General features: G+C 43.2%; 1 protein-coding gene across 25 annotated transcripts in view; it reads right to left on the minus strand.

Annotated features, from left to right (window-relative positions):
- The window catches only part of LOC147016111 (inositol hexakisphosphate and diphosphoinositol-pentakisphosphate kinase 2-like), a 177666-nt gene that overhangs the window by 51742 nt on the left and 110924 nt on the right, over positions 1-15000 (minus strand). For 24 of the 25 annotated variants that reach the window (XM_085848829.1, XM_085848828.1, XM_085848818.1 and 21 more), the window contains 2 exons: positions 10108-10224; positions 9728-9883 (listed from right to left, as the gene is read on the minus strand). In XM_085848829.1, the coding sequence (XP_085704955.1) occupies positions 9728-9883; positions 10108-10224 (273 nt within the window). The remainder of the gene's footprint in view (positions 1-9727; positions 9884-10107; positions 10225-15000) is intronic. The other variant, XM_085848816.1, reaches the window with a different exon arrangement.

Raw genomic sequence — 15000 nt, forward strand, 5'->3', positions numbered from 1 at the left:
ACCATTTGTAACAGCAGTGAGGGATCGTACACAAGGCGTAACACGAACAGTCATGCAAAGCGGAGGGAAAGACCCATTGAAGGGAGCAGGAGGAAAGGCTTGTAAGCAAACAAAATTATTAGTTTTTTTAAAACACAAAAATAAAAAGACAACTTGTTCATTTTACCTTCTCATGTCAACTCAAATGCTTAAAAAGCCCATGGTTGGCTTTCCAGAAAATAAACCACAAAATCATATTTTTGAGACTATATCAGTTTTCTACAGTTGTTGTGATGGTGTATGAAAAGAATTCTCCAAACACAGATTAATTTTTTTGGGGATGATACCTGAACACTGATGTCCACTGCGTTTTCTTTTGTGACATCTCTGGGTGAAACAACCTTAAAAGAAGCAATCTGTGGCTCATGTTTAGCCAAGTTTCATCTAAGTGCTCAATTCCCTGGTTAGATAAATACCGTTTCACTGACAAGGGCCTTGCTCTTTGAACCCCATCCCACTTCCACCCACTCTGCGACGCCTCACTCCCCCACGCTTCTTCTAGACGATGAATCAGCACAGCCTGGGGATATCTTGCCGATGTCCAGACGGCCAAATGAGGTATGTGAAAACCTTCAGTGCCATTTTTCCCCTGACAAGATGAACTCTTACAGTCGTCTGTCTTGTTCTAACATAAGGGCAACGCCATTTCAAGCACAACCTGAAAACCTCGTGGAGCCTTGGGCCAAGACCAACAAGACCTTTCAGCTTCGGAATGGGCAGTGAAACGTTTAACATAATACACGAGTGGCACGGGTGCAATGAAATATTGTCTCAGACTCAGAAAGAAAAAAAAAATTAACGTCACAAAACTTCTGCAACCAAATCCAAGTCCTACCACACGTGAATACAAAGTTGCAGCTAATAAAACTGCGATGTCGATGCCACAAACCATTGCTTTCCGAGGTACGAGATCTGAGCCTATTTAATGCGCACACGGATGAGCAGCACTCGCAAATCGACACCTGGCTCGTTACCAGGAGAATACATACCGAGTCGCACACTTCAAAAGGCAACACGATGTTCCAGATGTGAGGAATAATATTGAAAAAAGAACATGGAAAAGCAGAGACCACTGCGTTCACAGGCCGCTGTCCATCAATGTGCAGAGCAGCCATTTCAAAGTGAAGTGAAAGAAAATACAGTGCTCACAAAGATGCACACACGTTCAAAGAGAAATGTGGATCGGATCGTTGCTGGAACATATTTGCACCGCTTGCCTGGGGACAAGGCAAGGATCCTGCAGAGATGCATCTCGAGAAGATACGGCAAGAAAGCAAACGCCGCTGCAACCTCTGTTGTTACAGCTGTGCGGAATGTTTCCCTTACACTCCAGTCACACTGAATGCAGGCAAGTGCCAGATTGGGTGACACAAGACGTGTGTTTTGTGGATTTAAAGCAGAGATTCATCACAGGATAAGGACCGTTAAAAGGCTGCCTGAACTTGCACACCGTTTGTGTGTGCCGTCCACTAACGTGGCATGACACTGTGCTGGTTGCGTCGTTTCCTTCCCCCTCCCTCACCGCACCCCGTAATATCTTGCGCTATTTCCATGCCAGAAATCCAATTAAACCGTCTTCCTCAGAACATGATGTTCTGCAAGGTGTCTCATTAACAAAAACACACTTTGAACAGAGACTTGGTAAACTAAAAGATTCATAAACAATGATACCAGCACACCAAGACAATATGGCTTTACGTGACATGCGAGGAGCGCCGCATTGATCACCACTTCTGTTTGCCAGTCAGGATATGATGTATAAGATGGCTTAAAGCACTCTTGTGTTGCCAGATATGCAGTCATAAAAATGAACAAACATTTATGGGGCCATTTTGCACACTGGTAATGAAATATGTTTTAAAGCCTGTTCGAGCCACCTTCCAATGATTCGTCTTATTCTGGAATAATGGCAATGCAATTTCAAGCCAGACTTGGATGTCTGCTGTGCGGGTATGGACCAGCGTTTCTCTCAAACTCTTTCGGCATGGTAAGAGGGTCAACCATGATGACCTCATTATCAGTCGGCACAAAAAAGCTATCCAATGGCCTCACAGATTGTCCTATGAAATGCCGATTTCAGCAAATTCGGCCACAGCACTTGTTGCTCGACCTATGCTTATGCTTCCTCAAGGTGGAGTATGCAATCACAGTATGTGTACGTGTACGTACACACACACACACACGCGCGCGCACACGCACGCACGCACGCACGCACGCACGCACGCACGCACACACACACACACACATACACATACACATACACACACACATACACACACACACACACACACACACACACACACACACACACACACACACACACACACACACACACACACACACACACACACACACACCATTTCTCCATACTGGAATTGTGTCCAAAGAAAAACGAGGCAAACATCTGCTGCCGCAGTTAACAATCACGGTGAGCAAACAAATCTCTAAAAAGCAGGCAGATCACTTATTTTGTGATAAATAACAAGGAGAGCAAAAGAAACTCCCAATATACACATGACAAAAATAAGTTGCATCGAGATACGCCTTACCCTTTAAACCGTCATCTTCAAACGGATTATTTCTTCCATATAACAAGCTTCTCATGGTCTGTCCCAACACATCGGCTTATCCCTGGTTTTACTACAGCCAATGACCTCTTTCACCGTCACCAACCTCTCACTCTCATCTTGCTTGTGCCATTCTTACATCCATCCATCCATTGGGACCATACTCTGTGCAGAGCGTTGGTCCTGCCTAAGCAGTCTCCTTGGCTATTGGACACAATCCTGGATGGGTCGCCACTCCGACACAGTATACCAGCAAGCTGGCACTCATTTTTTATCGACCCCGGAAAGATGACAGGCAGAGTCAACCCCACCAGGTATTAATTCAACAGCCGAATGGGATTTGAATTCAGGATCCTATGATCCCAAGCCCACCACCCTAACCATTAAGCCCACACCAGGCATATCCTAACATGTGATACGCAAACAACGAGAACGGCACGCTGAACAGTTTACGTTTTGTATCCCACTGATGGGCTGGATATGCTGACCCGATCCAAATTCTAAATGGCTTGTTCTTGTCATCGAACCAACTCAACCCCCAAGTTTTGTCATAATCCATCCACAACTTTTTGAGATATGGTGCTATCTCTAGTTTTTGGCCCCATTTATCAATGAGGAATCACTTATATAAATTAAAAAACTATCATACCTGGATATAGATCTTCACCAAAATTGAATCAATTCTTCCTTATCATACACCTAACCTATCCACCAAGTTACATCTGAATCCGTGCACAACTCTGAGATATTATGTGAAATATCGTTTTTAGCCTCATCTCTCAAAGGTAAAGAATGACATAAAAAAAAAAATAATTCGAGTATCCGGATCTTCACCAAAATCGAATCATTTCCTTCTTGTCACACACTCAGCCTGTCCACCAAATTTTGTCCGAATCTGTCTCCAACGTTTTGCGATATCCTGTTCACAAAGAGAAGGACAAAAAAAACAAAAAACAAAGAGAGACAGACAAACAGACAGAGGTGAAAGCATAACCTCCGTCCACCTTCGATGGTGGAGGTAATGAAATAAGGTCCAGATGGTGAGAAGAACAATTTCATATTCTGTGATGAGTTTACTCGTTGCCAAAACCGTGCTTCAAATTGGAATGTATGATCAAGGCCGAAAAATCAGAATTAACATCCATCTTTTTCATGTTCAACCACATGGTGTTTCTATAGATTTTAGCCCAGAGCAGCAGCCGCTGTTTCCAGGGCAGTTCAGGCCTGCATATGGCTCGACTCATTTGCCAAACCACCAGGGGGGGGGGGTACGGCTGCTCTCTGACTATTAAGAGAGAATGAGCAGCAAGAGGAAGTACAGCATGTCGAGAAAGGAGGAGTAGGAGATGAGCAGGAAGGGAAGAGGGATGCAAGATGAGTTTATGCTTCGCTTGGTATATATATATATATATATATATATATATATATATATATATATATATATATATATATATATATATATATATATATATATATATATATATATACATACATATATATATACATATATATATATATATATATATATATATATATATATATATATATATATATATATATATATATATATATATATATATATATATATATATATATATATATGTTTTAACAACCCACACTCAAAATCTACCTTGCAAGCATCACCTATGCAAACAAAAATTTACAATGTATGAAAATAACAACACAATCGAATAATAAACGGTTTCACCAAACAAATTCGAACTGGAATTTGGTAACAATTTACCTCTAGGAGATACGGCAATTCCAACAAATCTGCTTCGCCAGATCTAACATCCAATTTAATGGATCCTTGTTAAAATCTTCCATTGACTTGATTCGTACAACTTTCTCCCACTCTCTCGAGGACTCGGACACCTTACCAACCTCTCAAATCTGGCCAGTAACTTCAAAGCCTTTGGTTTGCAATTTACGTTCGGAAATTTGCACTTTACATATCCATAGAGCTGTGCAAATGATGTACATTTCATCAAGGACATGATACATCACAGAAAGGATAAAGCGCAGAGCCACAGATACAAATAGAATTGGGAAATTGAAAGAGTTAATTGTAAAAGTTTTTAAAAAACTGTAGTTTTAACCCAATAGCTCATTCTTATTTAGATGGCTGTATTGGACAGGCAGCCATTTGTATTTGGACATGCGGGTGCAGAATTAATCGAGCATCTCTTGCAATCTTACCAGCAGCACAAACCATTTCTATTTTTTGAGCAACTGGTTCTTCAACAACATCAAGTGCTCGGTCTCGCTCAGATCAACTCTTTTTGCTTTTCCTTTTCCTTGAGACTTTTTCATAATTAGCACCATGATAAATACATCAACCGCTTTTCGGCTGGACGATCGAACAGCGCTGCAAGTAGTACTCGTACATACCAATATACAGGAGTTTCAGATGCTGAAGCCATTCAGTGTGAAATTTCTACTGAAACTGTCCCTTGTGGTCCCCCCTCCACCCCCACCCCCCCCCCATAGTTATGGTTTGTTTCACTTGGTCCTCTGAGAGATGTGCTTCCATAAAACGAAGTGATCGTTCCAGATTCGCTTGTGCTGCCATACATTTTGTGTCCTTTATTTACGTCGATTGTTCTTCGTATTGAGTGCTCACTCTAGTGTAGTTTTCCGTGCTCCCTCTCCGCTCCCACAAGCATCCCACCTCTCTCCGCACCCCCAACCCCCACCCCCACATCCTACTCCCTCAAAACTCCCCCTGACTTCTTGCCGCTCTCCCTCGACTTTCCCCGGCAATCCGCACTCTTTCCCGGCACCCCCCACTCCCACTTCCTCAGCAGCTCGCTTCCTCTCTCTCCTCTGACCGCATTCCGGCCCCGCTTCTTCCCCAGTGTCCCACTACTTATCTGCTTTCACAGCTCCCTGCCCACTTCCCATTTCCCCATAGTACCATTCCAGACCCTCCCGACTCTCCCTCCCAACAACACACCTCCCTCACCTTCTTTTCCCCTCCCTGCCAACATCACTTCCTCCCCCATCCCGAACTCTATGGACCTCCAACATGCATGGTCTTCACTCCAATTTGAAAGATCTCTCAATCCAAGCTGCCACTGGTAAACCTGACCTTAGCCGCCTAACAGAATCCTTCCCGCAAAAGGTTGTCCCCGATTTCCCTGAGTCTCTCCTCGGGCATCGTCATTTCCCATTCGACAGGCCTAAACACCGTCCCGATGACCGAGTTGTAGTTTATGTCAAGAACTCCAATTCCTAGTGTCTGTGTACTACCCTTCCCCCTCCTAAACCCCAGGGTACTTTTGGCTGTGCTTCCCCCTCCACAACTGCCTCTTGTTTGTCTATGTCTCGTCCCATCCTCCGAACAGGAATGACTTTATATTTCTCTCTGCCAACATGGACCATCTGCCAAAACGACCGCAACATGGACCCATCCCATCTCTCTCTTCCTCATATGCAATGATTTCAACTGTCACAACACCAATTCCACTGAAACTGTGCCTTGTGGTTGTTGTTGTTGTTGTTGTTGTTGTTGTTGTTGTTGAAGAGGGTGTTGGTACCCCTTCAAACCAGCCATGGCATTGCAGCAAAGAAATTTTGATGACACAGGCCTGATACAATCAGTGAACTTTCCGAACCAGATTTTTCCCCAATGGCACGTCCTCCATTCTGGACTTTGCATGACAAATTTTCCAACCAATGTCTCTTGTTCCGCTTCTGCTCCAATAGGTTCATCTGATCATCAAATAACTCACTAAACACAATACTGGAGTATCAGGAGAAACCCAAACAGACAAAGATGGAGTCATCAAGAGGAACCTGGATAGAATTTGGGTTTCGGCTGCTACTCTACTATCTTCAAACCCATCCAGGTGCAGCCAAGGGAGTCTTATCCAAAAACTATTTGCAACATTCACCCCTCCATAGACAAAGAAAAAGAAAAAGAGATGGAGGACAAAAATAAACCAAATACACACACACACACACACAAAGTGCCCACACCATACACCAACAGAAAGCACACACACCCCTCCATTCACACCAGAAATACCTTACCACTTCTTACCTTACCTCCACAGAATGCACACAGGAATTCACCAGCACACAAATCAATACACAGGTTCTCTATTTATCAAGAAGATCCATTTCCTGTAAACACTCATGATACTTCCGGTTTAATTAATTTCAAAAAAATATATAAATAAAAACTATATTACTCATCATTTCTTCTACTTATTATTATGTTGCACAACTTCCAATGCTATGGGAACCTGTTGACACAAAAAAAATGAACCAAACTTAAACGAGAGATTACAATGACATCTAAAAACACCCACAAACCTAATCAAGCTCTTATCACGATAACCCCCCTCTCTAACATCGTGGAATAAATCTTCTTAGCACGAACCACAAAATCATCCTTAACAGAACTTCTTGCAAATCGAATAAGCGGAGATGAAAACACGTTGTAGCCTATCTTTATTGGTACATAACGATATGGAAACGTATACAAGACAACAGGGAAAGTAAAATAGTCAACTTTATGAGACACATTTGTACTAAAACAATTATTTCCAACTCAAACACATCCAGATATGCCACTACACCATCATCATTACTATTCTTATCTGCTATTAGGCTTTCTGGATAAATCCTATGAATCAGTCTCTCAAAAAAATATCATTAATCACACAATTATCATCAATATAATGACGTGCGGAAGATGACATTTGAGCTCAGCCCAACTTCTCCTTCATCAACTTCTGCAAAAATGAAAACTCACAATAAATAAGGAAAATGTCCGCTAATAGGGGGCTACAGTTCCCTCCCTTCGGAATGCATTCATGTGCTTGTGGGCGTCAACATATCTCTGGCCATTATCGGAGAGCTGCCTCAGCACCCTCGCTGCTTCAATACCCCTCGAGTCTGGCAGTTCACTCAAGCTGACTGGCAGGGACTTTTTTTTCCTTCTTTTTCTCCAAAGGACTGATCTCAGATGATCAGTTTGGTTTCAGACTAAGTCATTCTACATTGGGCATGCTGCTTCAACCCTCCCACCAATGGATGGAAGTCCTCAATCTCAGACATGCAATCAGGAACGTCTCTCTGGACATATCTCTAACATTTGATACAGTGTGGCATCCTGCCTTGATATCCAAACTCTCTGCTTATGGCATTCAAGGTCACCTGCTCTCAGGGATCACCAAGTTCTCCCACTCCCATATTCAGTGTGTTAATGGGATCCTCTCACGTCTTCTCCCTATCCAGGTTGGAGTGCCCAAATGCTGTGTCTTGGGCTTGTTCTTGTTCCTCATCTTCATCAATGATCTTTCTGATTCCCTGGAAAACACTAACTCTTTGCTGAAAACTCCACTCTCTGCCGTATAATTTCTCATCCTTCGGACAGACAGGCAGCAACCTCTTCCCTCACTACAGACCTTGATAGAATGAGGATCTGGTCCAACTTTCAACCTCGCCAAAACTGACACACCCAGCTTGTCTCTCCAAAAGGACCGTCTGGCAAACCCTCCCATCTACTTTCTAAACAAACCACTTGAAGAGGTTGTCGCTCAAACTTTTGGGCCTCACAATCAGCCATGATCTTTCTTGGGGGCAGACCATATTTCCAAGATGGCCTCCAAAGCCACCTGCCGACTGAGCATCCTTTTTTGTGCAAAGTTTTTCCTTGACCAATTTATACTTTTGACAAGCTACAATGCCTTGATTAATTAGCAGCTTGAGAGAGCACTGCTCTCCTTGGGGCTGGCACCCTTGACTCAAACCTTGCCCTTTTTGATGCCATGGAAAGCAAGCCTTAAAATTTATTGGGATCTCCTGTGACGAAGCCGAGTGTCTGAGCCTGTTTCTTTCACATCACAGACAAGTTGGTGGTCTCTCTGTATTCCAACACCTTATTTTTGGTCTTGCAGCCTCTGCCCTCTCTTTACTCTGTCCCTTCCAGGTTTCTGCAGGGCTTACATGGTCTTCCAGGAACCATCTCCTTGTTAAACTCCCAAAATCCAGGCTCACTGCTTACCTCTGCTCATTTATTCCTCTTTTCTCTGGCCCGTGGAACCAACTTCCCTCATCTGTTTAGTCCCACTCTTCCCTTCAGGGCTTCAAGACAGCTGTTCACTACAACTTCAGGTCATCCCCCATTCATACTCATGATCTCTTATTCCCCAAATTACCTCATTTCCAAGCCCTCCCTTTTTCCAGGTTATTGGGATTTCCCCCACCTCCCCCCCCTCCTCACCTCTATTCGTTAGTTATTTGTCAGTTGATTTGTTCCTTTTCTGTTTCATCCTTGCTTTCCGCTTCCTCTTCCTCTTCTTGTAGCATTTCATTCAGCATGTGTGCAGCTTGTTCAACTCATGTGTCCTTCTCCCCACCTCCTTGATCTCACTGTCACTCTCACTTCTATTCTGCTGTTGGCATTTCCCCTTTCCATTTTGTTCCCTCCCATTCTGCTCCCGCTCTTCCAACGAGCCTCGATCTTGTATACAAAATAATGGCAATTATTGTAAATCCTACAATTTATTTGCAATTTGACACCAATACAATTTATTATTATAGACTCTCGGCATTAAAAAGCTACAAGTATTGAACAAAGTTTCAAACGGAGCACCTTGCTGCCATTAGAGCATTTAAATTGCATCAGATGTGGCAATAAATGCAAATTACTGCTCCAAGCTTGCTGGATCGATGACAGAAGATTCGATTTGCATTTTTGCCTCCTTCATCCCTATTCCGTTTAGAATCCCATGCGGGCATGGGCAACTTGCTAATATCTAATAAGCTATTGGACGCTATAAATGAGTAGCATAGCTTGAAACTTCTCATCGTGCATAAACAACAAGCTGATGTCAAAAACAATTTATTCTGAAACAAATTCCACAATTGACTTAACAAATTAGACTCCATGAACAGTATGCTGGCTTTGTGCTGAAACCACTCTAATAGGAATTCAATCAACAAATTTTATACTTATCGTTTGAGATCGTGGTTGTGAACAAAATCTTCAACGTCTGACCTCCTCGTTAATTAACTTAACAAACTCCCACTCAGTACTCCTCCTCGTGTTATTATACTGTCTCGGTGACGCACCGTATGACTGCGTGAGGTGCTCATGTAGCACTTACTTCCATTGAACAGACCTTCTTCGACTTACTCAGCGGCGACCGGCGATGTATTGCAATGGGCTCTGAAGGCAGAGGTCTGAGGGCATGGTCCACCTCGTCTTGTGGCAGGGTATCATCAGACTCTTGGCCCTTGCTTGATGTTTCTCCATCCCTATCCTGTGCAGCCAGTGTCACCGACCAAGGAGAGAGTCGAGCACTCAAAAGAATAAAACTTTGAAGTATTAGATATCCTATGACCATTTGTAAGCTATTCAACTCAGAGGAATACATACAATGAGAGATGAAATGGGAACAGGTTCAGCTAAACCTACCATTGACTGGCTGATGGAATCAGTGGCATCAATTATAAGACAATATCAAAATTATCATTATATGATCACCTGCTGCGTGGCAGGACGATAGCCAGAACCAGAGGGCGCTGCCATTTCCTCCTCACTTCCTCTAACTCCTGGACTGAAATGCAACTCCACGTGAAAGCGCTCTTCGGAGCAAGGGTCCTGTGGCCACAAGGTTTCAATGTTACCAATCCGATTAAGGAGACACAACGACCAAACACTCAAACATCAACGCAAATGGAATATACAAAAATTATTGAAAATGCTCCTGACTCATTGACAAGTGGAAACACCTCTCTGTAGGTTGTATCTGTGGCTGATGACATCATTATTGGTACAAACTAAATAATGCATTCAAGATCAAGCTGGCACCAGCATGATGTTTTTACATGCTCAAAAGGAGACGTGTGAAAAATCGAGCAAGGTGTCAGGCAGACATACACTTCCCTTTCGTATCCCAACGACAAAGGAGGTACCAATTATGTCATGCATGGTAATATCTACTTAATGGTCTCAGTCAGACATCTCAAGCCTATTTACACATCACATTATATTCAATGCAAAGACAGGCTCGTGTGAACCTTTGAAGAAAAACATACCACATTGTCTTATTAGGACAAACTGTCTTCGAAGCAAATTTCAATAGAATGATGGAGAAAAAAAGAAAAACAGTAACTGCACGAGATTCAGTGGCACTCTAATGAGCAGAAAGAAAAAAAACCACCCTGTAAACCCCAGCCACTCATTCTGTCCTGGCCCCTCAACTGTGGATATGTTTCACAGCTTCTCTCTTAAACATTGATGGAGGTGCTGAATATTAAATGAGAAGACTGTGTATCTCTGGACATATGAAGGACCTTCAGCCATCCAGCATCTGCTTGCCAGCATTTCTGCCGACGGCATCCAAAACCAACTTCATTCCGAGTTTGCAGACTTCGTCAATGTGCAGGAACACAGTATGTATGTACCTTTCATCTTGTCTCCCATTTCTGAGAAAAAAGCATATACCTACTCTACCGGTCAGAAGTTTTAGAGCACCCCCATTTTTACAGTTTTTACTGAAATTTAAGCAGTTTAATGTTTCAATGTACTCTGAAATAAAGCGTAGAACAAACAAACAATTGCAGATAAAAAGAAATCATGGAATAGTTTTGTTGAACAAAATTTAATCTAAATTTTTGACTCATCAAAGTAGCCACCTTTTGCAGATATAAAAGCCGAACATACTCGTGGCATTCTTTCTACAATGGAAATCAAATATTGTTCGGAAAGTTCTTCCCAACACTGTTGCAGAAGTTCCCACAAATGTGTTGCACTTGTAGGTTCCTTTGCTTTCACCCTTCTGTCCAGTTCGTCTCAAACCAGCTCGATGGGGTTTAGGTCTGGGAGACTGTGCTGGCCATTGCATGATTTGAAGCCTACCATCTTGTTCTGATATAGACTGGAGGTATATTTTGGGTCGTTATCTTGCTGTAGGATGAACCCCTGACCAACTAGGCGTAGACCAGAGGGTATTGCATGGCGCTGCAAAATGCTGTGGTGGCCCTTTCAGTTCAGGATGCAAGTGACTGTGCAAGTCGCCGACTCTGGATCCAGCAAAAGCGCCCCAGATCATCATGCTTCCTCCTCCATGTTTGACAGTTGGTGTCACACACTGAGGAACCATCCTTTCGCCGACTCGACGGCGTACAAAAACCCTGCGTGATGAACCGAAGATTTCAAATTTTGATTCATCGGTCCAGAAGACCTTCTTCCACTTTTCAGTAGTCCACTGGCGGTACTTAATGGCCCAGGCAAGCCTCTTTTTCTTATTTTGCCATCTTAGCAATGGCTTTCTTACTTCCACTCGACCTGTCAAACCTGCAGCTCTGTCTTCTCTTCACAGTTGAAACTGAGACTTCCTTACTTCAACCAGTGTTAAGCTGTGCTTGAAGCTGCTGTCCTGTGAGCCGCCCTATCACTCAAGCTGTTGACTCTCAGAAACTTGTCTTCTGATTGTGTTGTGGCTTTGGGTCTGCCAGACCTCTTCCTGTCAGAGTTTCCTCCAGTTTCCAAGTGCCTTTTGATGGTGTAGGAGACTGTATTCACTGACACACCTTGGCTCCCTTTGCAATTACTATAAAGGAAAGACCAACATTTTAAGGGTTATAATGGTCTGTCTGTCTTCCTTTGGTAATTGTATTTTTCTCACCATTGTGATAGCAATATACTACTTCCTGCAGTGCAATATTGTCCAAATAATTCTTCAGAGGGTGCAGCAACACAATCTGTTCCAACACTGCTATTATACAGACAGAGGGTTTGTAACTAATCAACAAAAGTTGGGACACCTGTAGGAATTGTTTGCATTAACTTTCAAGGCTTAATTTACTTCCATTGCTGCAGAACAGCTGCAGTTGTTCACCCATTACTTGTCCCTGAAAAGGGCCTTTTTAACAACTCTTAAATATACATTATTTTTCAGTTTTTGGAACCTAAACTTTTTTTTTAACCTCTGGCAGTTTACCGCTTAGCTTTGTACCATTTCAGGTTATTCACTGGACTTGAACTGCATAAATTTCAGTAAAAACTGGAAAAATGGGGGTGTTCTAAAACTTTTGACCGGTGGAGTATTTCAGGGGGAAACTCCCCCATAAACCACCTCAGACCTCAAGTTTTTTTTTTTTTTTAAATGGCATGAACTTTGGTACATCCACGGTGATGAACGTTGTGGTAAAGTTTCATAAAAATCATAAGTTTAGTTTCAGAGAAGAAGTTGCAAGTATTTGTGCTCAGACAAATGGAAGACACAACCGGGCGTAGTGGCGTGCGCCTGTAATCCGGCTACTCGGAGGCTTGGGTTGGAGGATCGCTTGAGGACGGGGGCTCTGCACTGGGCAGGGTGTAGAGCAGCCCGGAATCATGGCGAAACCCAAATCCTGATCCCTGTGTCGTAAGAGGCGACCAGGGTTGCGTCAGGAAGGGCATCCGGCGTAAAACCTGTGCCAAATCAGTATGCGGATCATAACGGATGATCCGCTGTGGCGACCCCTAACGGGAGCAGCCGAAAGATGAACAACAACAAGAAATGGAAGACACACCATCCCATAAGCTCCCCAGAACTGCATTCCAGGTGAGCAAAAAACAACAAAAATAAAAACTGAGAATACTTCTTTTTTTCTTTGTATGCAACCTGTGGCTGCTTGGCTGCATTATTTTATGGGGGCACGGCTGTGCCACTGATGCCACTTATACAATGCCCCCAGTATTAGTCAGCTGGCACTCATTTTGCTGACCGCAGAAGGATGACAGACTGAGTCAACCCACCTGGTGTTAAATCAACGGTGGGACAGGGGCCTGCACTCAAGACACCAAGATCTTAAGCCAGCCACTTTAACTGTTAAGCCAATAGCAGGGTTTTAGAATACATGAACCAAATAGACTCGAGGTGGAGTATTAATTATTACCCCTTGTGGGCAGATGTTATATTTTCACCCATCTGTCTGTGAGCAGGATATTTCAAAAAGTTGTGGACAGTTTCAGGCAAAACTTGGTGAACAGGTTAGGTGTGTGACAAGGAAGAATAGACTACATTTCGGTGAAGATCCAAATCCGAGAATTTTTCAGCGATTCTTCACTATTGCGTGATGGGGCTAAATACGATAACTGAAAAAGTTGTGGACGGATTCGGATGAAACTGGGTGAATAAGTTGGGTCGATAAGAACAAACCAATTCGATATTTGTTGATGTCTGGATCCAGATGTGGCCTATCAGTGGGATACAAAACGTAAACTGTTCAGCCTGGCGGAGGTATGCGCTCCACTGGGTGCCGGTCTAGTTACATGTGCATTGATGCTTGATGTACGAGTTGCAGAGGATGCCACATCACTGATCAGTATAGCACCTCCATTCAAAGAGCTTGCTAACCTGGCAATCTGGCCTACAAGAATGCTGAGACTATTTTGTGTTTTTTGCCTAAGGATGAATGCTGACGAATGATACGCAGAGGTGGGATGGTGGTGGGTGCGGGGAGGCAGGGGAAGGTGGAGTGAGGTGCTGCTTCACTAATTCAAGCACCTGTGGGCTCACGTGGGTAAAGTTAGTTGGATGTATTGCAAACTGTTTCATTGTTAGCATTTTCAGATAACCACAACACAGGTAGGCAAGTGAAAAACTATGGTGGCCGAGTGTAAACTGTCAGACCATTAGCCCTGGGCTATAGTGACTACTGAGAACATTCGTCAATCCCTTTAATTAGCTCTCTGATGCCGCAGGATTAAAACCCTCCAATTTTCCAGACAATTCCACATTTTGCTCTACGATACCAAATCCCAAAGATACCATGACCAGCTGATTCATTGCCAACAAATCTGGAAAGGCTCCACCCCTCTCCAGAGCTGCGTAGCCGACTTTAACGCTATGGCTTGCGATCTGTTAGCTAAACAGTTTGTTACTGTTATGGCTTGCAGTAACCTACTCGAACACATGGTCAACAGTGTCGGTCTTTTTGTGCTGAGGATTAATTGGATTTTAAATCTCTCATTACCAAATAAATTTGAGCCTAACAAACACAAGGAAACTAGACACAGGTGGAGGCCATTCAGCCCACACCAATTTATCAACACCAGATCAAAATAAGAAAATACAAAAAGTTATTCTTTTTTTAAAATAAAAATTGTGTGTGTGTGTGTGTGTGTGTGTGTGTGTGTGTGTGTGTGTGTGTGTGTGTGTGTGTGTGTGTGTGTGTGTGTGTGTGTGTGTGTGTGTGTGTGTGTTGTAGTTTTTGTATTTTTTTCCAGGGGAGGGGGCATGGGCTTTGGTAAAAAACACACATCAACCACACAACACCCCTTGACGATACCCCCACCAACAGCACTCCGTACACATGCACTCAATCACCCATCAATGCTCGAGCTACCTAAAAGTCCTGCAAACATCCCTATACCCCTCTATCTCTA

This window comes from Eptatretus burgeri, chromosome 12, assembly GCF_056783735.1.
Source record: "Eptatretus burgeri isolate ZD-2024b chromosome 12, Ebu_testis_v1, whole genome shotgun sequence".
In the NCBI taxonomy this organism is placed as follows: Eukaryota; Metazoa; Chordata; class Myxini; order Myxiniformes; family Myxinidae; genus Eptatretus; species Eptatretus burgeri.